Source organism: Somniosus microcephalus, chromosome 2, assembly GCF_052327205.1.
Source record: "Somniosus microcephalus isolate GS21.2 chromosome 2, FLI_Smic_1.0, whole genome shotgun sequence".
NCBI classification, from domain to species: Eukaryota; Metazoa; Chordata; class Chondrichthyes; order Squaliformes; family Somniosidae; genus Somniosus; species Somniosus microcephalus.
Genome location: NC_140988.1, coordinates 16480187 through 16505691, shown reverse-complemented (window position 1 = coordinate 16505691; position 25505 = coordinate 16480187). Strand labels below are relative to the sequence as shown.

General features: G+C 45.8%; 1 protein-coding gene across 2 annotated transcripts in view; it reads right to left on the bottom strand.

Annotated features, from left to right (window-relative positions):
* Nucleotides 1-1712: 1712 nt before the first annotated feature.
* The window catches only part of LOC147122560 (putative E3 ubiquitin-protein ligase HERC4), a 46818-nt gene continuing 23025 nt past the window's right edge, over nucleotides 1713-25505 (bottom strand). Inside the window, exons 15-25 of one of the 2 annotated variants that reach the window (XM_086006755.1) lie at nucleotides 24201-24263; nucleotides 23495-23569; nucleotides 19847-19936; nucleotides 17528-17644; nucleotides 15535-15669; nucleotides 13549-13715; nucleotides 12912-12978; nucleotides 9784-9869; nucleotides 6589-6772; nucleotides 5384-5483; nucleotides 1713-3426 (exon numbers count right to left, since the gene is read on the bottom strand). In XM_086006755.1, coding sequence (XP_085862881.1) covers nucleotides 3206-3426; nucleotides 5384-5483; nucleotides 6589-6772; nucleotides 9784-9869; nucleotides 12912-12978; nucleotides 13549-13715; nucleotides 15535-15669; nucleotides 17528-17644; nucleotides 19847-19936; nucleotides 23495-23569; nucleotides 24201-24263 — 1305 coding nt within the window. In that variant the 3' untranslated portion in view covers nucleotides 1713-3205. The remainder of the gene's footprint in view (nucleotides 3427-5383; nucleotides 5484-6588; nucleotides 6773-9783; nucleotides 9870-12911; nucleotides 12979-13548; nucleotides 13716-15534; nucleotides 15670-17527; nucleotides 17645-19846; nucleotides 19937-23494; nucleotides 23570-24200; nucleotides 24264-25505) is intronic. The other variant, XM_086006763.1, reaches the window with a different exon arrangement.

Below are 25505 nucleotides of genomic sequence, written 5' to 3'. Positions count from 1 at the left end.
TGTTGTCATTTTTATTATTTGCTCTCTAGGTCCCCGTCACAAACTCCGTTCCCTAGCCACCGACTCCATCCCTCTCCCTGGCATCTGTCTGAGGCTGAACCACACTGTTCGCAACCTTGGTGTCATATTTGACCCTGAAATGAGCTTCCGACCACATAGCCGTGGCATAACTAAGACCGTCTATTTCCACCTCCGTAACATCGCCCGTCTCTGCCCTTGCCTCAGCTCATCCGCTGCTGAAACCCTCATCCATGCCTTTGTCACCACTAGACTTGACTATTCCAACACACTCCTGGCTGGCTTCCCACATTCTACCCTATATAAACTTGGCTGCCCGTGTCCTAACTCGCACCAAGTCCCGTTCGCCCATCACCCGTGCTCGCTGACCTACATTGGCTCCTGGTTAAGCAACGCTTCGATTTCAAAATTCTCATCCTTGTTTTCAAATCCCTCCTTGGCCTCACCCCCTCCCTATCTCTGTAACCTCCTTCAGCCCCACAACCCCTCCCGAGATACCTGCGTGCCTCAAATTCTGCCCTCTTGAGCATCCCTGATTATAACCGCTCAACATTTGGCGGCCGTGCCTTCAGCTGCCAAGGCCCTAATCCCTGGGACTCCCTCCCTAAACCTCCCCGCCTCTTTCCTCCTTTAGGACATTCCTTAAAACCTCTTTCATCTGGCCTGGTATCTCATGTGGCTCCGTGTCAAATTTTATTTTATAACGCTCCTGTGAAGCACCTTGGAATGTTTTACTATGTTAAATGTGCTATATACTGTAAATACAAGTTGTTGTTATCACGGTGATCCAAAGGTACACACGTCCTTTCCTGAATGTGTCCTCCACTGTGACATCTCCTTGTAACATCTCCTAATTTCTCCTTATGAGGCTCGGCATCAAATTTCTTTGTTTCTTTCTCCTGTGAAGCACCTTGGGACGTTTCAATATGTTAAAGGCACTATATAAATACAAGTTGTTGTTGTTTTAAATAAAATCGGGAAGCGCTTTGACCCAAAGGGTATTTGAAACGTGGAATTCTGTTCCCTCGCCCCCCCCAAAAAGGCTGTGAGTGCTCAATCAATTGAAATTTGAGATCTACAGATTTGTATTGGGGCTATGGATCAAAGGCAGCTAAATGGAGTTGAGTACAGATCAGCCATGATCTGATTGATTGGTGGAACAGGCCCGAGGGGCTGAGTGGCCTACTCCCTGTCCCTCGGCTTTTCCTACCCAATCACTGCCACCAGCAGGACTGTGGAGCTAAACAAAACGCACCATACGGCCGATCAGGTTTTACGTCCCTCCAAATTATTCAGTAGAATTGATGCTGGAGCAGACTTTTGTGTCGACGAATTCAAAAGCCGAGAGCCGCTCTTGTGCGGTGAGTGAGCGTTTGTTTGTTACTGACTGCATTCGCCTTCCAGTTTAGGAAGTGTGGAGCGGTACTTTAGGGGTTCGCACGCTCGGCACAACATTGAGAAACCTGCACGAAATTGTATGGAGCCAGATAATTACTTGATCTGCTTGTGTCTGGGAGTTTCTTTATTTAAAAAAAAAAGGCATGGCAGCTGTAGAATCAGCAACAGACTGAGGCAGCAGTCGTGTGGAAAGGGAGCAATGATCCGAGAGCCCCTCTTGTTCATTCCACACCCAAACCCGGGCTGCGACTGTGAAAATTCTTAACGCTCAATAACTTGTGTCTGGCACAACGAAGAACACAAAAATCAATAAATCATTTATTTTCAGTAATTATAAATACTGCAATAAATTTATGAATAGCTATTTACACATGAAACTAATTTACATTTCGCAAAGTGCATTAAAAGTAACAAGGCATAGTTTTAGTTTTTTAACGTAACTGGTAAGAACGAGGTCTCTGATCCTAATGAATTTATAGCAACATGCAGAATAAACTTGCAGAACGGGCATATAATTGGCACATGAATTTCAACACAGATCAGGGTGAGTTATTACATTTTGGTAAGAAAAATAAGGAGGACACATATTACTTGGAAAGTAAGAATCTAAATGAGGTAGAGGAGCAAAGGGCTCAGAGTACAAATACAAAAATCACTAGAAGTAGCGATGCAGGTTAGTAAGACCGTAAAGAAAAAGCAAACCAAGCACTAGGGTTTATTTCTAGAGGGATAGAATTGAAAACTTGTGGTAAACTTGTATTGAACCTTGGTTCGACCACACTTGGGAGTACTATGTACAGTTCTGGTGGCCATATTATATAAAGGATATAGAGGCACTGGAGAGGGTGCAAAAAAGATTTACAAGGATGATACCAGAAATGTGAGGGTATACCTGTCAGGAAAGGATGAACAGGCTGGGTCTCTTTACTCTTGAAAAAAGACTGAGGGGTGACCTAAGAGAGGTCTTTCAAATTATGAAGGGTTTTGATAGAGTGGACACAGAGAGATTGTTTCTACTTGTGGGGAAGAGCAAAACTAGAGGCCATCAATATAAGATAGTCACCAAGAAATCCAATAGAAGAAACTTCTTTACCCAGAGAGTGATGAAAATGAGGAACTCGCTACCACAGGGAGTGGTTGAAGCGAATAGTATAGATGCATTTAAGGGGAGGCTAGATGAGCATATGAGGGAGAAGGGAATAGAGGGTTACGCTGCTATAGTTAGATGAGGAAAGACAGGAGGAGGCTCGAGTGGAGCATAAATGCCGGCATGGACTGGTTGGGCCGAATGGCCTGTTTCTGTGCCATATATCCTATGTAATCCTATGGAACATGACATCACATTGATCCTGTCTTGGTATAGTTTGAAATAACAGCAAGTCCGTCCTAAAGTTTCTCTGAAGAGATGAAATATTTGCTTGAGATATTGTAATAAATGTCATCACGGCCTTTTCTTTTTTAATGAGGCCAAGGTTAAAAATTTGTTAAGCCAATAATAATCACAACACCTTCTCAATCTGTACCTCCCAGATGCATGTAATATTCCCCCCATCCTTTGTACTGATTCTATTGAGTTAGTGCATTTCCGTACAGCAAGGTGCAATACATTACTGAATAGCTGTATGTGTACACATTATTAGTTTTATTAGAGGGGCCTTAATGCACTGTAACACTGTACTGGATGTTTTCTGTGCTATAATGAGACACATGTTCTGATGCAACTTGATTCAGACCTTCTCAATCACCAACATTTCTTATAGATTAAATAAACAGATTCTAGCTGCAAATATTAAGGTGGCTGTGCATTGAATTCTTCACTGAACTCAATTGCATGAAGTAACCTCTCGCTCAATATTTCTCTGCTGCTATAGTTGGGGAGGTCCAGGGTCCTGGTGCAGGTGTAGGCACGAGGATATGAGGAATCTGGTTCAGCACTCCAGTTATTAAAAATGATAATCCCGAGACTCCCAATCCCTCCTGCTGGGATTCTGTCACTTCCAGACAGAAAGGCTAAAAATGGGAAAAGAACAGACGTTGAAATAAAAGTCACATTCACAACAGATCCATTTTGTTTATAGAACATTTCCCCTCCCCTCCCCCCGATGCCCAAGTCTGTCCTTGCTACTTGCCTCTGAAAAATGATAGCTGGTGCCCTGTGCAGTCCCATGTCAGCAGACTGCATTAAAAATGTCATTAAATTTTTTTTTTTTTTTAAACTGTCGCAATTTTCAGTGGCCTATGCCCTCTCCCTGCCTGAGGTCCCCACAGTGGGGTCCACTTACATAGAAACATAGAAGATAGGAGCAGGAGTAGGCCATTCGGCCCCTCGAGCCTGCTCCGCCATTTAATGAGATCATGGCTGATCATCCAAATTCAGTACCCTGTCCCTGCTTTCTCCCCATATCCCTTGATCGCTTTAGCCTCAAGAAATATATCCAACTCCTTCTTGAATATATTTAATGAATTGGCCTCAACGGCCTTCTGTGGTAGAGAATTCCACAGGTTCACCACTCTCTGGGTGAAGAAATTCCTCCTCATTTCTGTCCTAAATGGCTTACCCCTTATCCTTAGACTGTGACCCCTGGTTCTGGACTCCCCCGCCATCGGGAACATCCTTCCTGCATCTAGTCTGTCTAGTCCTGTTAGAATTTTATAAGTTTCAATGAGATCCCCTCTCATTCTTCTAAACTCTAGCGAATACAAGCCCAATCGACCCAATCTCTCCTCATACATCATTCCTGCCATCCCAGGTATCAGTCTGGTATCCCTTTGGTCGAATGTCATAATGCCTCAACACATGCCAGATCCCATTAAAGGCTGAGGAAAGCAGGAGCTGCCAAGTGTTGGGAAGTCTCTGCCCTCACCAACATTCCTCCTATGCGGCCGGGCATCAATCGCGAGGCCCCGCGCAGGCCGCTGGAAGAGACACCGCGCAGCAAATTTAAAGGGACCGCGCACGGGGGGAAAAAAAATGAAGAGGGAACATTGGCCCTCACACCCTGCAGCTTTTTGGCCTTGTTTGCAGTGGATTAGACTTGAAACTATTACACAAGGCCAAGCAAGTTCAGGGCCCAGATGTCTAACTTAACCGGTCCATTTGGCTGTGTATTATTTTAAAACCGAATTCAATCCCCAAAGCACCAGCAAAAAATGCCAGGATACCATTTAAAACAAATGGAATTTCACTTATTCGGTCACTAAATCAGTAGCCTTGATATTATCCCCTCAAAGGCATAAACACCCGTCTCACTATGCAACAGAGTATCTTCTAACCCATCATGAGCAACGGCATGGGAGATCTGCTAGTTATTAACAATCATCAATACAGCCAATATCACCTCGGGGATAAGGGGCTTCATTTATGTGGGGAGACTAGAGAGGCTGGGAATGTTCTCCTTAGAGCAGAGAAGGTTAAGGGGAGATTTAATAGAGGTGTTCAAAATGATGAAGGGATTTGATAGAGTAGATAAGGAGAAACTGTTTCCACTGGCAGGAGGTATGGTAATTAGTGGACACTGATTCAAGGTAATTGGCAAAAGAGCCAGAGGGGAGATAAGGAGAGAAGCAATTTACGCAGCGAGTTGTGGTGATCTGGAGTGCACTGCCCAAAAGGGTGGTGGAAGCAGATTCAATAGTGACTTTCAAAAGGGAATTGGATATATACTTGAAAAGGAAAAAAGTGCGCAGGGCTGAGGGGAAAGAGTGGGGTGGGGTGGGGGGGGGGAAAGAGTGGGGCTAATTGGAGAGCTCTTTCAAAGAGCCGGCACGGGCACGATGGGCCGAATGGCCTCCTCCTGCACGGCAAGATTCAATGATTTCTTTGTATGACATCTTAAGATCTATCCACCTTGGATGGTTACATTATTAATCTCCGCTGCGCCCAACAGAAACATCCCCGACCAGGTAATGAGTCGTGCTAAGATGCACACATCCGTTATGCTCAAGAAAACGCAATAAGCATAGTTACCAAGAAACCGCTTTTTCTTCTCCTCTGGTAGGTTTGCAAAGGTTTCCCAAAAATTCCTGACTGTCCTGTCAGTGTGTGCATAGCCTCTGTATTTTGCATTCTGTCGAGATAAAACATAGATGAATGGAGATTGGCCTTGTATTCCCTTGAGTTTAGATGGTTGAGGGGTGATCTAACTGAGATGTTTAAAATGATTAAGGGGGTTTGTATTTTCCTCTGGTTGGGTGAAGCTGAACAAGGGAGCACAATCTAAAATTCGAGCTAGGCTATTAAAGAGTGAAATCAGGAAGTAGTTTTACACACAAAGCATAATGGCAATCTGGATCTCCTTTTACCCCGCCCGCCCCACCCCCACCCCCAAAAGGCTATGGGTGCTGGGTCAATTGAAATTTTCAAGACTGAAATCAATGGATTTGTTAGGTAAGGGTATCTAGGGAATCAAAGGTGTTTAAATGGGAGTTGGGGTAGAGATAAGCCATGATCTAATTAAATGTCGGAACCGGCTTGAGGAGTTGAGTGACAAAGCAGCTCGCTTGATTGGCACCCCATCCACCACCTTAAACATTCACTCCCTCCACCACCGGCGCACCGTGGCTGCAGTGTGTACCATCTACAAGATGCACTGCAGCAACTCGCCAAGGCTTCTTTGGCAGCACCTCCCAAACCCACGCCCTCTCCCACCTAGAAGGACAAGGGCAGCAGGCGCATGGGAACACCACCACCTCCAAGTTCCCCTCCAAGTCACACACCATTCTGACTTGGAAATATATCGGCCGATCCTTCATCGCTGCTGGGTCAAAATTCTGGAACTCCCTCACTAACAGCACTGTGGGAGCACCTTCACCACACGGACTGCAGCGATTCAAGAAGGCGGCTCACCACCACCTTCTCGAGGGCAATTAGGGATGGGCAATAAATGCTGGCCTTGCCAACGACGCCCAGATCCCATGAACGAATAATAATATTCCTGTTATACCCCCGCCCAATTGTACTTTCAATTGAAATTGGACAGCCGATCATAATCCCACTTGTGGGGTGGGTTAAAACTATCCCCAGGGATTTTTGATGAGGATTGGCTGTGGTAGGTGTTTATAGACTATTGTTTAATGTGCTCGGACACTGTCTTCGCTCCCTGTACACCCAAGGGGAGAAATTGTCCAGAACATTGCACAGTAAATGTGGAACGCCAGGACACAGCACCATACCTGTTCCAGCAGTTCCCACTCGTATTTGTTGTTTCCATGGATAACGGCCATCAGTTCATCCGGTAGGAATACGTCTACAAGCGGCAGTTTAAAACTACTCCTGAAGCCTTGTGAAAAGGCTTCGAACTGTTCCTCCACAGATGTGTTGAACTTATAATCCACATAGGCATCAACAAACTGTTTCCTATTTGAAAAGAAATTAAAGATTTAGAAAATGCTTACTTTGCGCATGACCTGCTGTAAGTGTGCAAAGAGTTCTAAAATTTAATAGAGGTTCACATTCTACCCAACGTCTACAGCATCCATCACGCTGCCACGGTCTTCCTGTGAAATAGGGTTGGACTGCAGATGGACAACTCATTCAGCCTATCGCTATCTAAAACCAGGAGCTCCAGCAGGATAGTGAAAGTACTGCCCCACTTGAATTTATTATCAATTACACATTATTCATTATCCGATGCTTGGTAGTACAATCAAATATTAGTGCATCCACCACTAACGGCAATTAAGGAATCCCACTTGGTTTAAAAGAGTGGATCTTCTTTTAGAAAACCAAGTGCAGTAGTTTTTTAAAAATGTATTCATTCATGGGATGTGGGCGTCGCTGGCAAGGCCAGCATTCATTGCCCATCCTGAATTGCCCTCGAGAAGGTGGTGGTGAGCCGCCTTCTTGAACCGCTGCAGTCCGTGTGGTGAAGGTGCTCCCATGGTGCCGTTAGGGAGGGGGTTCCAGGATTTTCACCCAGCGACGATGAAGGAACGGTGATATATTTCCAAGTCAGGACGGTGCGTGACTTGGAGGTGGTGGTGTTCCCATGCGCCTGCTGCCCTTGTCCTTCTAGGTGGTGGAGGTCGCGGGTTTGGGAGGTGCTGCCGAAGAAGCCTTGGCAAGTTGCTGCAGTGTAGTGGTTATGTGACTGGACTAGTAATCCTGAGTGCAAATGGTAGTTTGAGAATTTGAATTTAGTTTGAACAGAAAGGTGGTAGCAGTAAAAGTGAATTTGGATTTTTGTGTCAACCCAGCTGGTTCACTAATGTCCTTTGGGAAGGAAACCTGTCTGGACTTACCCAGTTTGGCCTATGTGACTCCAGTCCCACACCAAGACCGAGATTCACAGATTTTTCAGATAAGGGTATCAAGGGATAGGCTTGAGGAGCTGAATGGCCTACTCTGGTTCCTATGACTGAACCACCCTCTGAAGTGGCCCAGCAAGCCTCTCCATTGTGTCAAACCGCTGCAAAGAATAGTGTAGTGTTGGCTAGTGCTTAACGTATTAGACAGTGTGGCTAATTGCATTTCTGATTGATCACACAGCGCAGGAGGCCATTCAGCCCATCACATCTGTGCCAGCTCTTTTAAAAGAGCTATCCAATTCTTCCCATTTCCCCAGCTCTTTGAAATATATGCACTGGCATGGCAGAGAACTTTAATCAGTTGACAACAAGCAGCAAAACCAGTTAGTTCTGCAAAGGAAACTAACTGGATTGACTGTTATGATACGGTACTGAATCAAAGACAGACTTGTAATTGAAAATTTCACTTGGTCGAATAGCAGTAGAGTGAAACTATCAATAAGATAACAAGGTAGGGGCGTTGTATCGGTCTATGGAAAAAGAACTCCTTTAAAACTAAAGTTTTTGATAAGGGATGAGTCAATCAAATTCTCCATATATGGAGTTGTATTTCAACTTTTATATGTAATGCAGAATTGTGTGGATTGTCATATGGAGGGAGTAAGAGAAATGTATTTAAAAACTAGCTATTTATAATGAGTAGTGAGATTTGTAAAGTCCTAAGACACTTAAATCCTTAAAACCTACCTCTTTGACCAAGCTTTTGGCCATCTGCCCTAATTTCTCCTTATGAGGCTCGAAGTCAAATTTTGTTTGATAATCGCTCCCGTGAAGCACCTTGGGAAGTTTTACTACATTAAAGGTGCTATATAAGTACAAGTTGTTGTTGTTGAGCTCAGAACTATAATGCGTTTGAATCCCCAACCATCATTGGGTCGGGTTGTAAATGCTACCTTTAAGTGTATGTTTACGTACTAGTACATGTGCTGTACACTTAATACACCTCTGGCACCTGATATTCAATGTATAAGAACCTTATTAATTTGAGCAGTAAACTATAAGAACCCCTCCTCTAACAACTGGTGGTAGATGTTTGGTGAAGTGCATTTACAGAAGAACATAAGAAATAAGAGCAGGAGTCGACCATACGGCCCCTCGAGCCTGCTCCGCCATTCAATAAGATCACGGCTGATCATCGACCTCAACTCCGCTTTCCCGCCCGATCTCCATAACCCTCGATTCCCCTAGAGTCCAAAAATCTACCTGTATTGAGTGTATGTGAAGTGTTTGCTACTAATATTAGTGCACGTGGCTAAAACAGTGTCGCCATAGCCGCACCTGTTGCTAGGCAACTAGGGATGGGCAATAAATGCCAGCCTTGCTAGCGACTCCCACATCCCAAGAATGAATTATATTAAAAAAAGGGAATTTTTGTACTTCCTTGCTCAGTGCCATAAGCCTTGAAGGTAACGTTGCAAGTTTGGCCTGTTGACGAGGAGTCTCTCCTACCGGCTCCATGAATTGAGGAAACCGCGGGCGCTCTGCCCATCAAACAGCTGCAGAGCGGGGCTCCTGTGGGCCAAAACGGATCGGGCAGGTCCCAGGTCATTCCCTGGTGTGTGCCGAGGCAGCTAGCCTCAGCCAGGGAGCTAAGACAGAGTGCCCCCCCCACCCCCACCTCATCATATCTAGCCTCAGCCAAGCAGCTAAGATGAGCTAAACAGAGTGCCCACCGTCCCCCGCCCTCATCATATCTAGCCGGTCTTCCTGGTAGGACGGTGAGTCAGGCCAACGACCTGTCCACATTAAATTGGTCTTCACTACAGAAACAACCCAGGGCGCCATCTGCTGGATGCAAAAGCAGTGGAAGAGGAAGATGAAGAATGACATGGCAAGTAAATACAGGGACTGCTGACAACCATCAAACCAGATCACAGAACAAGGCATGTCCTGCAGGAGAAAAGAGGACGACGGAGAAGGGGTATGTAATGTGCATTACTGAATTATGTAACCACCTTTAATTAACACCTATATTTGATTGAACATTACTGTAAATGTAAAGAGCAAATTAATTCAGCAAAATACCTAAATGAACAGTTCACATTAATGAAGAACAGTTACCTATTATGCTTTTGAACAGGTGTGTTGGTACCATCAGAAACAAGTTCCTGTATAACTTTGTGCCCATCAGATGTTTCCTTGGTTATCTGCAAAAAGAACCAAAGGTATGTGATGTAGTTCCTTTTGCTCCTGGTTTTGTCTGCAATTCTTAACAATATTCTACCATAAGTTCAAACTTCATCACGCTTGCCTTTTTCCTCTGATTACAGAATTCACATGAATCCAATCAACTCATTTAGACTCTTTTAAGCACTAGATTTTTCTCCCAGATGGGTTTGCCCTTGGGGGTGGGGACGGGACACTCAGAAGGAGGAGGCACGGTTAAAAGGGGCAGAAGAGACCCGAAGAATGGTGGTTGTTTTTTTTTAAAGGCGACTCACCATAAACTGAGACCTCCAAGAAGAGGGATCTTAAGAGCTCACGCCTCTGCCTCCCAACATTCTCCTGAGCAGGTAGTGTGAAGTGGTTTCCAAAAGGGCAGTACAACCGGAGAAATCAGTTAACCTCTCTTGATAACCTCAGGCGGACGTAAAAGATCCCACGGCACTATTCGACGAAGGGCAGGGGAGTTCTCCCCGGTGTCCTGGCCAACATGTATCCCTCAACCAACATCACTAAAAAAAAAATTATCTGGCCATGTATCGCTTTGTTTTAAAGCAAATTGGGTAGAAATTGGTCATCGTGCCGTAACAGAAAACCGGGGCAAAAAATGACCAATTTCTCAGGGCTACGACCTGCGCCCCACGAACACCTGATAAACATCCCAGCCGATATTGGGTTGGATTATTTTTCAGGCCTAAAGTGAATGTTGGGCTGCTCATTAGGACACACAAGAGGCCTTGACGCCTGTTTTAGGACACCTCGGGGGAACTGGGCTGCCCTGAGTGGAGAAGGCGTCGGGCACCGAAAAAAGGGAAGTTTAATTTTTTTTAAATTCATGTAGAGGTGGCTACGATCGCACTCCCCGCCTCCCAGCACTTGCCACTGCCGGCAAGGCTTAGAAACATAGAAGATAGGAGCAGGAGCAGGCCATTCGGCCCCTCGAGCCTGCTCCACCATTCAATGAGATCGTGGCTGATCATCCAAACTCAGTACCCTGTCCCTCCTTTCTCCCCATATCCCTTGATCCCTTTAGCCTTAAGAAATATATCCAACTCCTTCTTGAATATATTTAATGAATTGGCCTCTACTGCCTTCTGTGGTAGAGAATTCCACAGGTTCACCACTCTCTGGGTGAAGAAATTCCTCCTCATCTCTGTCCTAAATGGCTTACCCCTTATCCTTAAGACTGTGACCCCTGGTTCTGGACTCCCCAGCCATCGGGAACATCCTTCCTGCATCTAGTCTGTCCAGTCCTGTCAGAATTTTACAAGTTTCAATGAGATCCCCTCTCATTCTTCTAAACTCCAGCGAGTATCAGCCCAATCGACCCAATCTCTCCTCATACGTCATTCCTGCCATCCCAGGCATCAGTCTGGTGAATCTTCACCGTACTCCCTCCATGTCAAGAACATCCTTCCTCAAATAGAGCGATCAAAACTGCACACAATACTCAAAAGTGTGATCTCACCAAGGCCCTGTACAACTGCAGCAAGACATCCTTGTTCCTGTACTCGAACCCTCTCGCTACGAAGGCCAACATACCATTTGCCTTCTTAACCGCCTGCTGCACCTGCATACTTACCTTCAGCGACTGGTGCACAAGGACACCCAGGTCTCATTGCACTTCCCCTTCTCCTAATCTATTGCCGTTCAGATAATAATCTGCCTTCCTGTTTTTGCCACCAAAGTGGATAAACTCGCATTTATCCACATTATACTGCATCTGCCATGCATCTGCCCAATCACCCAACCTGTCCAAATCATACTGGAGTTCCTCGGCATCCTCCTCACAGCACACACGCCCACCCAGCTTTGTGTCGTCTGCAAACTTGGAGATATTACATCTAGTTCCCTCGTCTAGATAATTAATATATATTGTGAACAGCTGGGATCCTAGGACCGATCCCTGCGGTACCCCACAAGTCACTGCCTGCCACTCGGAAAAAGACCCGTTTATTCCAACTCTTTGCTTCCTGCCTGCCAACCAGTTCTCTATTCAAGTCAATACCTTGCCCCCAATCCCATGTGCCTTAATTTTGCACGTTAATCTCTTATGCGGGACCTTATCGAAAGCCTTCTGAAAGTCCAAATACACCACATCCACTGGTTCTCCCTTATCTATTCTACCAGTTACATCCTCAAAAAATTCCAGATTAGTCAAGCACGATTTACCTTTTGTAAATCCATGTTGACTTTGTCCGATCCTGTCATTGTTTTCCAAGTGCTCTGCTTTTACACCTTTTATAATGGACTCTAGCATTTTCCCCACTATCGATGTCAGGCTTACCGGTCTGTAATTCCCCGTTTTCTCGCTACCACCTGTTTTGAATAGTGGGGTAACATTAGCTACCCTCCAATCCATGGGAACTGTTCCAAAGTCTATAGAATTTTGGAAGATGACCAGCAATGCATCTACTATTTCTAGGGCCACTTCCTTAAGTACCCTAGGATGTAGATTATCAGGCCCTGGGGATTTATCTGCCTTCAATCCCGTCAATTTCCCTAACACCATTTCCCGACAAACACTGATTTCATTCAGTTCCTCCCTCTCATTGGACCCTATGTTCTCCAACATCTCTGGAAGGTTGTTTGTGTCCTCCTTTGCGAAGACAGAACCAAAGTATGTATTTAATTGGTCTGCCATGTCTTTGTTCCCCATTATAAATTCCCCTGATTCTGACTGCAAGGGACCTACGGTTGACTTCAATCTTTTTCTCTTCACATATCTATAGAAGCTTTTACAGTCAGTTTTTATGTTCCCTGCAAGCAAGGCTTGCGGGGCAAAATACATTTCCCGGGATGGGAGAGCTGCTGGTAGAGGCACAACGGGTGCTTGGCAGCTCCCCAAATGTATGCGGCCCTCCCGATTTGGAGTGCACATTGCTTGCACAGTGCTAATTGTGAATGGCCTGCTCCTGTTCCTCCAAGCCCTCTGGTTTGCATATCGGTCTTTTCATTGTACTTCAATTTGTTAACAGCTTGAAAGTAACAAGTTGATAAGTGATACAATCCAAAAGTAAACCTACAGTAAAATCCAGCTCAAGGATGTCTTCAATGTTGTCGTACTCATAATCAAGGACAGACTGGAGTGATCTGAATTAACGAGAAAAGGGACAGATATTGAAAGCAGCTTAGTACGATTCGTCATTGTATTGTCAGTTTCAAAGCAAGATTTGTGTGAGACTATGCAGGTAATCTACGCAAATTGGTAAATTTACATTGATCAGAAAGTCCTCACTGAAACAGGCGGCAAATTTTACACACTAATACAAAAGCAAAATACTGCGGATGCTGAAAATCTGAAATAAAAACAGAAAATGCTGGAAATACTCAGCAGGTCAGGCAGCATCTGTGGAGAGAGAAACAGAGTTAACGTTTCAGGTCGATGACCTTCCGTCAGAACAGTTCTGTTTCTCTCTCCACAGATGCTGCCTGACCTGCTGAGCGTTTGCAGCATTCTCTGTTTTTATTGCAAATTTTATATTTTAAGTTATCATTCTTCTGGCTAATTTGTCATAACTCACTAACTTGAAAAATAGGAGGTCTTATTTTGCGCAAGTCATTGAACCAAGGACGAGAGGTACATTTTACAGAAGCGGCCGATATTAAGGGTTAGGTAATCTGGTGGATTAAAGAGTGAGCAGATGTTTGGATTTCACTCACTCTCCTTCTTTTGGCGAGAGTTCCTTCAGGTCTGCCAACGTTGGCTGCACACGGAGCAGCTTTTTGTACAAAGCCAATGGGAAGCAAAAGTTGGAAACGAAACCATTGGATACAGCAAGTCCGCAGAGAATTCCCACAAGGTGAAATACATCAGCCACTTCTGGTTCCTGTGTATTTAAAAAAAAATGAACTTGTGAAGACTTTGCAAGGGAGGATTTTATAGCAACGGAATCCGGGCTTCAGCCGAGGCCACAAGAGTAATTTTCCGACTGTGTGTGCTCCCGCCGTAAGAGCTTACTGTAAATCTGGGCATGTGCTCTGGATGATTTTCCAATGAGTAATCTGAATAATCTTAAAATCGCGCCCACTGCGATATGTGCTCTCGGCGGGCGAGGCTCCCCACAGGGAGCGCCAAGTTGGAAAATTACTCCTGAATAATGCAACTACAAGCTGACTTTGATTCTAGAACATGCCAAGTTTTATTGACTTTATTTTTTTTGTGGTTTGTATGTAACACTAATTTGTCTTGGACCTACAACAGTAGGTTTACCGATAATGTTTCATCCTATTCTAGCTCTTTCATACCGAGTGTGGTGCAAGAGTCAGAATCCATGGTTTTCAATGGGATGTGGAAGTTGGAAACAAAAACATTGGGATACATTGTTCTACGAGGAGAGATTGTGTAGAATGGGCCTGTACTCTCTGGAAATTAGAAGAATGAGAGGTGATCTCATTGAAACATATCAGATTCTGAAGGGGATTGACAGGGTAGATGCTGAGAGGCGGTTTCCCCTGGCTGGAGTGTCTAGAACTAGGGGGCCTAGTCTCAGGATAAGGGGTAGGCCATTTTAAGACCAAGATGAGGTCAAATTTCTTCACTCAGAGGGTTGTGAATCTTTGGAATTCTCTACCCCAGAGGGCTGAGAATGCTGAGTCATTGAGTATATTCAAGGCTGAGATCGATAGATTTTTGGACTCCAAGATGAATCAAGGGATATGGGGATCGGGCGGGAAAGTGGAGTTGAGGTCGAAGATCAGCCATGATCTTATTGTATGGCAGAGCAGGCTCAAGGGGCCGTATGGCCTACTCCTGCTCCTATTGCTTATGTTCTTGTGGTCTTTCAGGGATTCATAAAGTAATCTCCTTTGCAACTAATAGGCCATCATGAAGCAATATCCTCTGGTCACAATCTGAAGACAAAAAATTCTTCAACTATTTATTTTCCTTGTAGCTAAGCAACCCATCTCTGAAATAGAAGGCCTGCTACCTATTGGTTGAGGGTCTGCTCAGTAAGTTGTACCACATTCTTGCTCAAGATAGCAGCCTCCACGTTATCCAGCATCCCAAACAATCTAATACTTAACCCATAAATATTACAATTTATAAAGTAAAATAAAATTCCACTGGTTGTACTTGACTGGAGCCGCCCACCTCGGGAGTGCATATTGGGAATTTTGGGAGCGTGAACTCGCATGATTCCCCCTATAATGCTGACATTTTGTTACACGTGTGGGTGCAGTAGTGTCGGCATTAAGCTGTAAACAGGAAACGGCAATTGTATTGTCCCGCTGGACTGCTATGGAGTGGCAGTTTGTAAAATTTATTCTTCATTCACGGGATGTGGGCATAGCTGGTAAGGCCAGCATTTAGTGCCCATCTCTGGTTGCCGCTAGAAGGCCGAGAGAGGATGCCTATGGCATAGGGACTTGCTTGCCATCAAATGTGGCAAATTGCTCGGGTACCAATAGGAAACGAGGTGCCCAGGTTACCAACAGGAAGAATGGTCGGAGCAGCTGAGTTTTTTTAAGTGTTAATAATTTCAGAGCATCAGGGCACCGGTCCCCAGATTGCGACTTGATCTCTCGTCTATAAAAAAAATACACACTTGTCCTGGGTATTTGGGAGGTAGACAAAACACTGCTGGTATGCTTTTTTGACATTTTTGAAGCCCATCTTTATGGGTCAGTCGGCATAATAAGACTTACCCAGGTGGGGAACCAAAGCAGCCCAGAGTCAGAGCGCTGAAATAGCCTTTCGTTTTTCTGCAGTTCCCTACTAAAGAGAGTGAAGAATTCCTGCGATACCCCATGACCAACACATGGTTCATTTAAAAATCGGACCTGAAATGACAATGTCGAGAATAAAACACTAATGCACTCTAAAATATTGAACGTTTTATCTTTTAATTCCCTTTTATTCTTTCTTCTCATACACTTATTGTTCATTTATATATAGAACCACAGATTCTTCCACATTCTTGATGTGTTGCTAGTTTATGAACAACCAAACACTTGTCAGTGTCATTTGTTTTTCCACAGAATAATAACCTTTCCATCAGGTAGCATAGCTAAGAACCAATAAAAGTCGCCATATATAGAGGGCTAGTCGATCTCCCATAGCATTGCAAAGAGGGAATCATTTAACTATAGGTGTATATCATGTCTTGGCCTTTCAGCACACTCCAACCACATAAGTAGGACAGGAGTACAGTCGGAGGTCTGTGAATTAGGCTGGAACCCTGATTGGCCAGTCCAGGCCACTGCTTCTAATTCGCACGGGGTCTTGTTTTCGGCAGAACTTCCTTCAGTCCCATACAAGTTCACCTACATTAGCTGGGGCGTGGCTGGTGAAGAGGGACTCTCGGAGCAGAAGTTTCCTCAATCCCGGCCAGGGACCACCTGGCGGCTGGTGTACCAGGTGAAAGGAGGCCCACTAGACTCCTGGCTGGCAGAAGTGGAACCAAGGGGTCTAGGACTGAATCTTGGCCTGGACACCTGACCAACTCTGTGGCGGGTTTCTGGCCTGATCGGCTCTCTTTACAATGGGGCTGATGAGCACTTCAAAAACTTGATGGACCAGGGTTGCCCATGTAAACATGAGTGACTGGCCAGAGCTTCTTCTCCTGCCTAATCCCTCCTCCCCTCCCCTATTGGGTCCATAGTGGCAGATCAAAGGCTGTGGATTGTCAGGCCCTTTATGTCTGTGGGCACTTGTCAACTTTTTCCACTACAAATCCAGATGTCCACATTTCTAATGGAAACTGCCTATGTAAACTTGTCACGCCGTAATCACACCCACCTGCCAGAGGTGGCGCTGTAGCACCTCTGTTTTGCATCTCCCAGCTCCTCAGCCTCTCCTGCAGAGATACTCGTTTGATCCAACCAACTCTAATTTGTTTCCCAAATTACTAGCTAACTATAAATAAGATCAAATCAAACTGCTGTATAAAAATATAAGGAAGGAATGTATGACTTTACAGTGGGGACTGAATTACATTTGTGTGCCCTGGTGCAATTACACCCCCCCCCCCCCCCCTCCGCCCTCTAACCCCACTTCACCTCAGGACCATATTTGGTTTAGACAACACCACGGGAGATCGATTAGTAATGGATTAGAAATCTCCCTCTCTGCCCACACTTCCTGTCTGCAAAAACATACATAAGAACATAAGATTTAGGTGTGCTCATACAGGAAATACAGAGTTACTTCCTGTTGACACTTTTCTGTTGCACTTGCACCAACTTTTCTGTTATAAATTCCTATGTCAACATTCAGAAATGGAATTCCCTATATAAACTTGTCACACTATAATTACAACCCCCCACCTGTCTCCCAGTGGTTGCATTCATAGAAATTTAAGGCCCAGAAAGCGGCCATTCGGCCCATTGTGCCTGTGCCAGCCCCAAAAGAGCATCTTAGTTTAGTGCCTCCAAACTCCTCAGCCTGTACTGCAGAGAATCTTCTCCGAGCAACCAACACAACATCTGTGCTTTCCAAATTGCCATAAGTTTTGTCGAAGAATTGAACAAAAATAAAGACTTTAAAATGGGGACTGACCTTTTGTGTAATGCCAAGGGACATCGACTAATATGTAAAAACTATTTTCACGTACTCATGGCTGGTTGATGATTAGATTCAAAAAATATTTCACAAGTGAAAAAAATTCTAACCATTCTTCAGTATGAACCAGTTTTGTACCTGAAGTGCAGGATAAGGAGCCGCTGATCTGATGGATCTTAAGCATTCCAGTGTATCCCAAAGAATCGCTCCCCTTGAAACCTGCATGTGTAGTATTGGTTGAAATAAAAAGCCCTGCTGAAATAAATAATTTCACGTGTGAGAAAACCGTTCCAGTTTGCAAATGTACACAAAAAGAAAGAGAATCAGCAACATTGCCTTGTATCCGTCAGTAAAATAAATTACAACCAATGTTCCCATGAATTTATTTTTGGGTGCGCAGCCCCTTTAAAATTCTACCCATGTGCGGTTTTTCCTATTTAAAAGCTGGTGAGCCGGCTGCGTGGGAGCTGCCGAGCGCTGCCCGACAGCACAGCTTAAAGGGAACAATAGCAAAATACTACGGCTGCTGGAAATCTGAAATAACAACAGAAAGTGCTGGAAACACTCAGCGGGTCAGGCAGCATCGAGGAGAGGAGAATCAGAGTCAACGTTCCGGGTCGAACGTGAATTACAACTTCACTTTTGGCCTAATTATCCGGTAAGTAAGAGGAAGACGATCAGCTGTTACTGTCCACCACGACATCCTAATTGACAAATATTTCTAATAAAAATGGGACAAAACTTTCAACTTCACCAGGGGGTGTAAAATAGACAATATAGAGAATTATCCGCCCGTTATACACCCGCGCGATTTTCCTTCCCATGGCGTGTATAACAGGAGGCCGAACTCCTGCCACCCGTTTTACACCCCCGCCAGAGTTGAAAGTATCGCCCATAGTAAGGAGTCACTTTTTATCTTACGGCTGATTCTTCGATTGTGTGATGGTGAGAAGGGAATGAAAGAACTTGCATTTATATAGCGCCTTTCACAACCTCAGGATGACCCAAAGCGCTTTAGAGCCAATGAAGTACTTTCTGAAGAATCATCACTGTTGTAATGTAGGAAACGTGGCAGCCAATTTTTAAAAATTATTTGTTCATGGGATGTGGACATCGCTGGCATTTATTGCCCAACCCTAATTGCCCTTGAGAAGGTGGTGGTGAGCCGCCTTCGTGAACCTCAGAAGGCAGTTAAGAGTCAACCACATTGCTGTGGGTCTGGAGTCACATATAGGCCAGACCGGGCAAGGACGGCAGATTTCCTTCCCTAAAGGACATTAGTGAACCAGATGGGATTTGCAGATAAATGACCACATCATGGCCTAGAAATTCAGCTGGCTGCGCCAGCCGTTAGTGCCTTAGGGGGAGTAGATCTCAAGCGCTAGGCGCTTAGCGCCCGGGCGCAGCGCGATCTGCGCCTTGCCCCAACTTCAGTAGACATTTAGCGCCGGCGCAAAGTCATTGCGTGCGCTCATCTGCGCGCGCAGATCATGACGTCATTTCGTCGTGCAACGCCCTTTGTGCGCCCGGAACCGGAACTTCACTCGCGCCGCCCCATTGTGCGCCTGGCGGCCCGAACGACTGTGAAGTGGAACGGTACACAGCCGAGGCGGGCCGTGGGGAGCGCAAATTAAAGGGCACTCCTGCAGTAGAAATGGCAGCCGTTTTGCAACACTCTGTCTTTGGGAGGAGGAGGAGGAGGAGGAGGAGGAGGAAAGTGATGGAGAGAAGGCCTCCCCAAATACACTAGTCTCGGCCTGTCAAAAAAGCAAATCCACCCTCCCCCTTTAAGAGCTCACCGGAGCCAGAGTGTCTGCCAGCAATCAGCAGCTCGCCGCACCTGCCCTGCGCCCAACTTCCGGTGTTAGCACCCCGGGCTGCCGGCTTAGCGCCTAATGATAGTCGTGCATCGCCTGTTTTAGCGCAGCAGCAACCTCTTAGGGCGATGCAACTGAATATCGGCGAAGTGGCCTCGACTTTGCGCCGGGCGCAAACTTTAGCGGCCGCCCGACTTTACCGCCCCAAAAGTGGCTATAATGAATTTCTAGGCCCATATGTTTTACTGATGTTGTTGAACGATCAGCTTTGGCCAGGACACCAGGGGAACCACCCAGCTCTTCTTCGAATAGTGCCATAGGTTCTTTTACGTCCACCTGAGAAGGCAGGTTGGTGGGCACCCAAGATACCTACATACTAGTAGGGCGACCCCCCGTTAGTGCCTTTCCACTAACCCTGCGTACTCTGCTGGGATCAGTGCTGGAGGACAACTCCCGGGATTGCAGCCGATACAAACGCAGGGCTAACGATAGTGAACTGCGTGAGCTTCTCTCTTCCAATCTGCAACGTAACCTAAACCGCTTGAAGTGCTATCGTGTTGTAGCACGCCTCAGTCCGCACGTTATACACAGGTAATCTAATATTAGGATACACTTCTACAAATCAAAATGCAATACATACGTTTTGGATTATCTTGGATTCCAGATTAAATGCGATAAGCTTTGTTTCCATATCAAAGATGCAAGGATATGGAATTAATTGTTCTTGGAACTGTGGAAGAAAAAAAAATGAATCTAGTCACTGTATATAATCAAAACGAGCTATGTGTGTTTTATATATATTTCTACAAAATAACGAATGGTTCCCATTTGACATATTTTCTCCCCATTAAGACTTCCTATTGATGTTGTCTTGCTGCTCCAGTTCACCACTTATCTACGAATGCAGGACAATGAGTCTCAGATCTCCACATGCAGACACATTTACATTCTTTTCTGAAGAGCTGATAGCTGGTTAGCAATTCCTCCACAGGAAAATTGGAAAATCTACAGGCAAGAAGGGGGTAAGGTGCAGAATCTTTCGGTTTGAGCAACAGCCCACATTTTGCCCAACACCCAAAATTCCTCACTGATGTGCAGAGATACATCAGAGATTCTGTGACTGATTGCAAGCGAGTGTGTTTAAAAGGACTAACTATGGGGACCTTGTGTTAAATTCTTCAGCCTCACCCTTCCCAAAAGCAATTTGGTAAATGGTGTCTGTTGAGAGCCGAAGTCACTGTTGTGAAAACAGTAAAATGCAGAAAGTGAACAGGCATAAATAGGAGCACGAACAATGGGGGGAATCTGCAATAAAAGTGGGAAAACTCAGATGGCCCAATGCTCCAGATGTCAGGATGGCCGTGGCCTTGAAATTCCTTGGCGCTTTCAACAGTCTCCCACCGTAACTCTGGCCCAATGCCAAGGGCATGGCTGGAATTGACCAACATGATGCAGATGTTTCTCAGGCTAGTAGCACGTGCCAGGTCTCCTGTCAAGGCCCCCTTAAAGAGCACATACAAGGCCAGGCCCAGGCAGTCGCACTGCCACCCAGAGTGCGTCCCTCCCAAGGCTCAGTTGCCATGACATGACGGCCACCTCCGTCCCAGAGGGCTCTTGTTCCAACTCAGCAGCCAATCACCTCTTGTGACACTAGCCCTCAGGTGGTGCCTAGAAGAAACACCTGGCTATGTCATAAGAAATAACGTCTAGTCACCCAGGGGAAGCATGGTGATAAGAAGTAGAGCGTTATACTGAAGTTGAACTGTGTCTATAAGAATAATAAATCCAATGTTGTTGCTTGAATTAGCTGTTGCTCAATGAGCTCATTAGTTCCTGTGGCATCTGTGTGAAGTCAAAGGTATCTTTGTTATAGAAGTATTGGAGTTGGAATGAAGGCCAAGGAGATATCGGGATGGAAGTTTTCAATGGGGAACATTTTAAACCAGAGTTTATATTACTAATAATCGGCCTACAGGTATTCCTCAGCCTCCTCAGAGTGATGAGGCTCAGTTCCGTATTCCTCAGCCTCCTCAGAGTGATGAGGCTCAGTTCCGTATTCCTCAGCCTCCTCAGAGTGATGAGGCTCAGTTCCGTATTCCTCAGCCTCCTCAGAGTGATGAGGCTCAGTTCCATGATCCTCAGAATCCAGCCCCACCTCTTCCAGGAATTCCATTTCCATTCCCTCTTGAATACGAAGTTGTGCAGGGCACGGCAAGCAATCACACTGCGGCAGACCCGTTCAGGAGCATCCTGCAGTGCTCCTACTGAACAGTAAAGTCACTGAAACTTTCCCATCAGATCCCCAATAGTCTGCTCAATGATCACTCTGGTCGATGAATGTGCCTCATTGTACCAACATTCAACTGCTGAGGTTGGTACTCCAAGTGACATCATTAGCATGGAAGCAAGGCGTAAGCCTTGTTGCCCAGAAGCCACTTGACTGCCATTCCTGATTAGAGCTGGGAGGCTCGAGTGCCTCATGTCAAAAGGATTATGGCAACTCCCTGCATATTTGGCATTGACATTGAGAATTCATTGCTGCTGGTCACCAGCAATTACAATATTTAGGGGGTGGATCACTTTCTAGTCTACAGTACAATTTGGGTGCCATTTATTGATCTTCGGGGAAACCAGCAACATGATAGAACTGAATGGTTCTGCTCCCTTGGAGTCAACCCAAAGTGGATGAATTCCCCAACTCTCCTAAAAATGGTATTAGTGACCTGGTGAGCGTACGGACCAGGTGGCATCCTGGGTTCTGCTACAGAATTCCCCCGGTGCATCCTAGAGTGAGCCGAGTGGCTCAAGAGTTGAGGGCTGTTCTAGTTTGATAGCGACTGGCAGAGCTGTGAGCGGTCAGTATGTGGAGGCTAGCGCAGGTCATCCAGGGCTTCCTCTGTGAGTCGAAGTTTGCAACGGCACAGCTCCTTATTAGCTCAAAGGATCTCCTGAGCCTGTAGACTCGCATTGGGTGTGGGGTAGTATCATGTTGGCCTCATCCTGCTTCAATGCTGCCTTCTGATCTCCTTTTCCCCCTCCATCAGGGGAATCCCCATGGGGAAACCCATGCTCCTCTATTACTGTGGGTGTGGCATGAACATTTGGAGGTGAGCAGAGAGGCCCTCGCTCTGTCAGTTACCAACTGAAGTTTCACTCAGAGCTCACTCGGAGGTCGAGCTCCAAACCATCGGCAACACCTTCACCGAAGCATACGAGAGCATGGGCCTTACACTAAACAGTCGTAAGGCAAAGGTCCTCTACCAACCTGCCCCCGCCACACAGTACTGCCCCCCGATTATCAAAATCCACGACAAGGCCTTGGACAATGTGGACCACTTTCCATACCTCAGGAGCCTACTGTCAACAAGGGCAGACGTCGACGGCGAAGTCCAACACTGCCTTCAGTGTGCCAGTGCAGCCTTTGGTCGCCTGAGGAAGAGAGTGTTTGAAGACCAGGACCTCAAACCCGGCACGAAGCTCATGGTCTACAGAGCAGCAGTGATACCCGCCCTGCTGTATGCCTCAGAGACATGGACCATGTACAGCAGGCACCTCAAAGCACTGGAGAGGTACCACCAACGCTGCCAGGATAGGCGCACCAACGTCAGTGTTCTTGCTCAGGCCAACATCCCCAGCATCAAAGCTTTGACCACGCTCGATCAGCTCCGATGGACGGGTCATATTGACTGCATGCCCGATACGAGACTCCCAAAACAAGCACATTACTCGGAGCTCCAACGCGGCAAGAGAGTCCCAGGTGGGCAGAGGAAACGCTTCAAGGACACCCTCAAAGCCTCCTTGAAAAAGTGCAACATCCCCACCGACACCTGAGAATCCCTGGCCCAAGTGGAGGAGAAGCATCCGGGAAGGCGCCGAACACCTCGAGTCTCTTCGCCGGGAGCAAGTGGAAGCCAAGCGCAGGCAGCGCACGTCAACCCAAGCACCCCACCCACCCACCCCTTCAACCACCGTCTGCCCCACCTGTGACAGAGACTGTAGGTCCCGCATTGGACTCATCAGTCACCTGAGAACTCATTTTTAATGTGGAAGCAAGTCATCCTCGGTTCCGAGGGACTGCCTAAGACCATTGTCAGCTGGGTCACTGAGAGAAAGCAACAAAAGAGGCCACGAACATTCCCAGAGAGAAAGTCAGAGGAAGAGTCCCACGCCTTCGGGCAGCCTGACGGCAGGTCACCTGACTTCTCTGGCGCTGGGCTGTTTCATAGAACGGGGAGAAACAACAACAAAAAATCATTCACAAAGGAAACTTGCAACACAGATGACCTACCTTTCGAAGTCCGATGAAATATTGCTTGAACTGAGCAAACTGCTGATCTAGTGGCAAGAGACCCCCCTCCATTATCTATGAAAAAAATGTAAAATCAACACTACCGATCTTATTTGCTACACGGTGACCAGAAAACGGACTTGTGTGGTTTAGGGAGGGAAGTCCAGAGCAGGCCGCTGAAGGCACGGCCGCCAATGGTGGAGCGAAGAAAATCTGGGGATGCGCAAGAGGTCAGAATTGGAGGCGCGCAGAGATCTCGGAGGGTTGTGGGGCTGGAGGAGATTACAAAGATAGGGAGGCATGAAACCATGGGAGGGATTTGAACACATGGATCAACAATTTTAAGATCGAGGCGCTGCAAGACCGGGAGCCAATGTAGGTCAGCGAGCACAGGGGTGATGGGTAAACGGGACTTGGTGCGAGTGAGGACACGGGCAGTGTTTTGGAGGAGCTCAAGTTTATGGCGGGTGCAAGTTTGAAGGCCAACAAGGAGATCACCTGTCCAACTGGAGCAAATCATTTACAGGTCAGCACAGTTAACTTTTTTGAAATCAAATAGAGGCTGTTCACATTAGAGAGTGTAGTGATTATGTTACTAGACTAGCAATCCAGAGACCTGGATTAATATCACTGTATTTACTTAAGGAGAATTACCCGTCAGTGGTTTTAAGCCTATTTAACTTAAGTTTCTCAAAAAAATACAAACCTCATTTATGAAGTGAACCAAATCACTTATAAGAGCGCCGGGAAAGAGTCCCACAGCACGTGCCTGAAAATAACAACATCAAAATAAGTAAAAGAGAGCATTATTTTACAGATACTTTGCTTTGGGTTTGATACCAACATGTATTAAATCAAATCCATGGCAGAAAAATGCTGAGCCTTGTTTTTAACTTTGTTCCTTGGCCATCGAAAGGAACCGCGGTAATGTTCATTCTTCCAATGTAACAGGACCCCTTTCCTCAATGAAGGTGCTCGTCATTGTACAACAGATCTATTAGAAATGGCTGCCACTGGTAAACAAAAACATGTCTTACCATACTAGAACATGGAGCTTTAGTCTCAGTCCATAGGTGAAGTACTCTCTCCACATTGTAAGAGTGTGTCTCCACCAACACCTAATTTGCATTGAAGCTTAATGGAATATCTTTAAGATAATTGGCAAAAGAACCGGGGGGGCGGGGGGGGGGGCGCGAGGGGGTGTGGTGGTGCTGGGGGATGAGAATGATTTTTAACGTAGCAAATTGTTATGATCTGGAATACACTGCCTGAAAGGATGATGGAAGCAGATTCAATAGTAACTTTCAAAAATGAATTGGATACATACTTGAAAAGTCGAAATTTGGAGGGCTATGGGAAAAAAGCAAGGACTAATTGGATCACTCTTTCAAAGAGCCGGCACAGGCACAATGGGTCGAATGTCATCCTTCTGTGCTATAAGATTCTATAATTCTATCTTTCTTTAATAAATGTTGTTTCAAGCAATGATTTGCATGTTTAGATTGATAAAGTGTGAAGTAGCATTCACACTTCCAAAACCATTTATGAATAATCTATGTCTATAATATATTCAAAATCTTATATCTGAATGCATTCTGTCCACAAAACCTTACTTCCCATTGTCACATTTTTGCAACAATTTTATGTTGAATTTTCCCATTATAAATTCTTACGTCCACATTTGTAATGCCTATGTAAACTTGTCACATTGTAATTACACCTTCCTGCCAGTGGTGGCGCCTCAGTTTTGCATCTCAGCTTCGCAGTCGCTACTGTAGAGAAACCCCTCTGCGCCAGCCAACTCTACTTCTCAAATTGCCGTACGTTTTGCTTACTCTTCCTCCGCTAAAACTCTCAGTGCAAAACCCTAGACAGTAACAGACAACTCCAAGCCTATTTTCCGGCCCTTATATCACGCTTCCGCTGGAGTTGGCGCGGGAGCGCGCCTGAAGGTGCCGTGGCACACCAGCCCCTTAACATGAATGCCTTTTATGGAAATATTCATCCACTT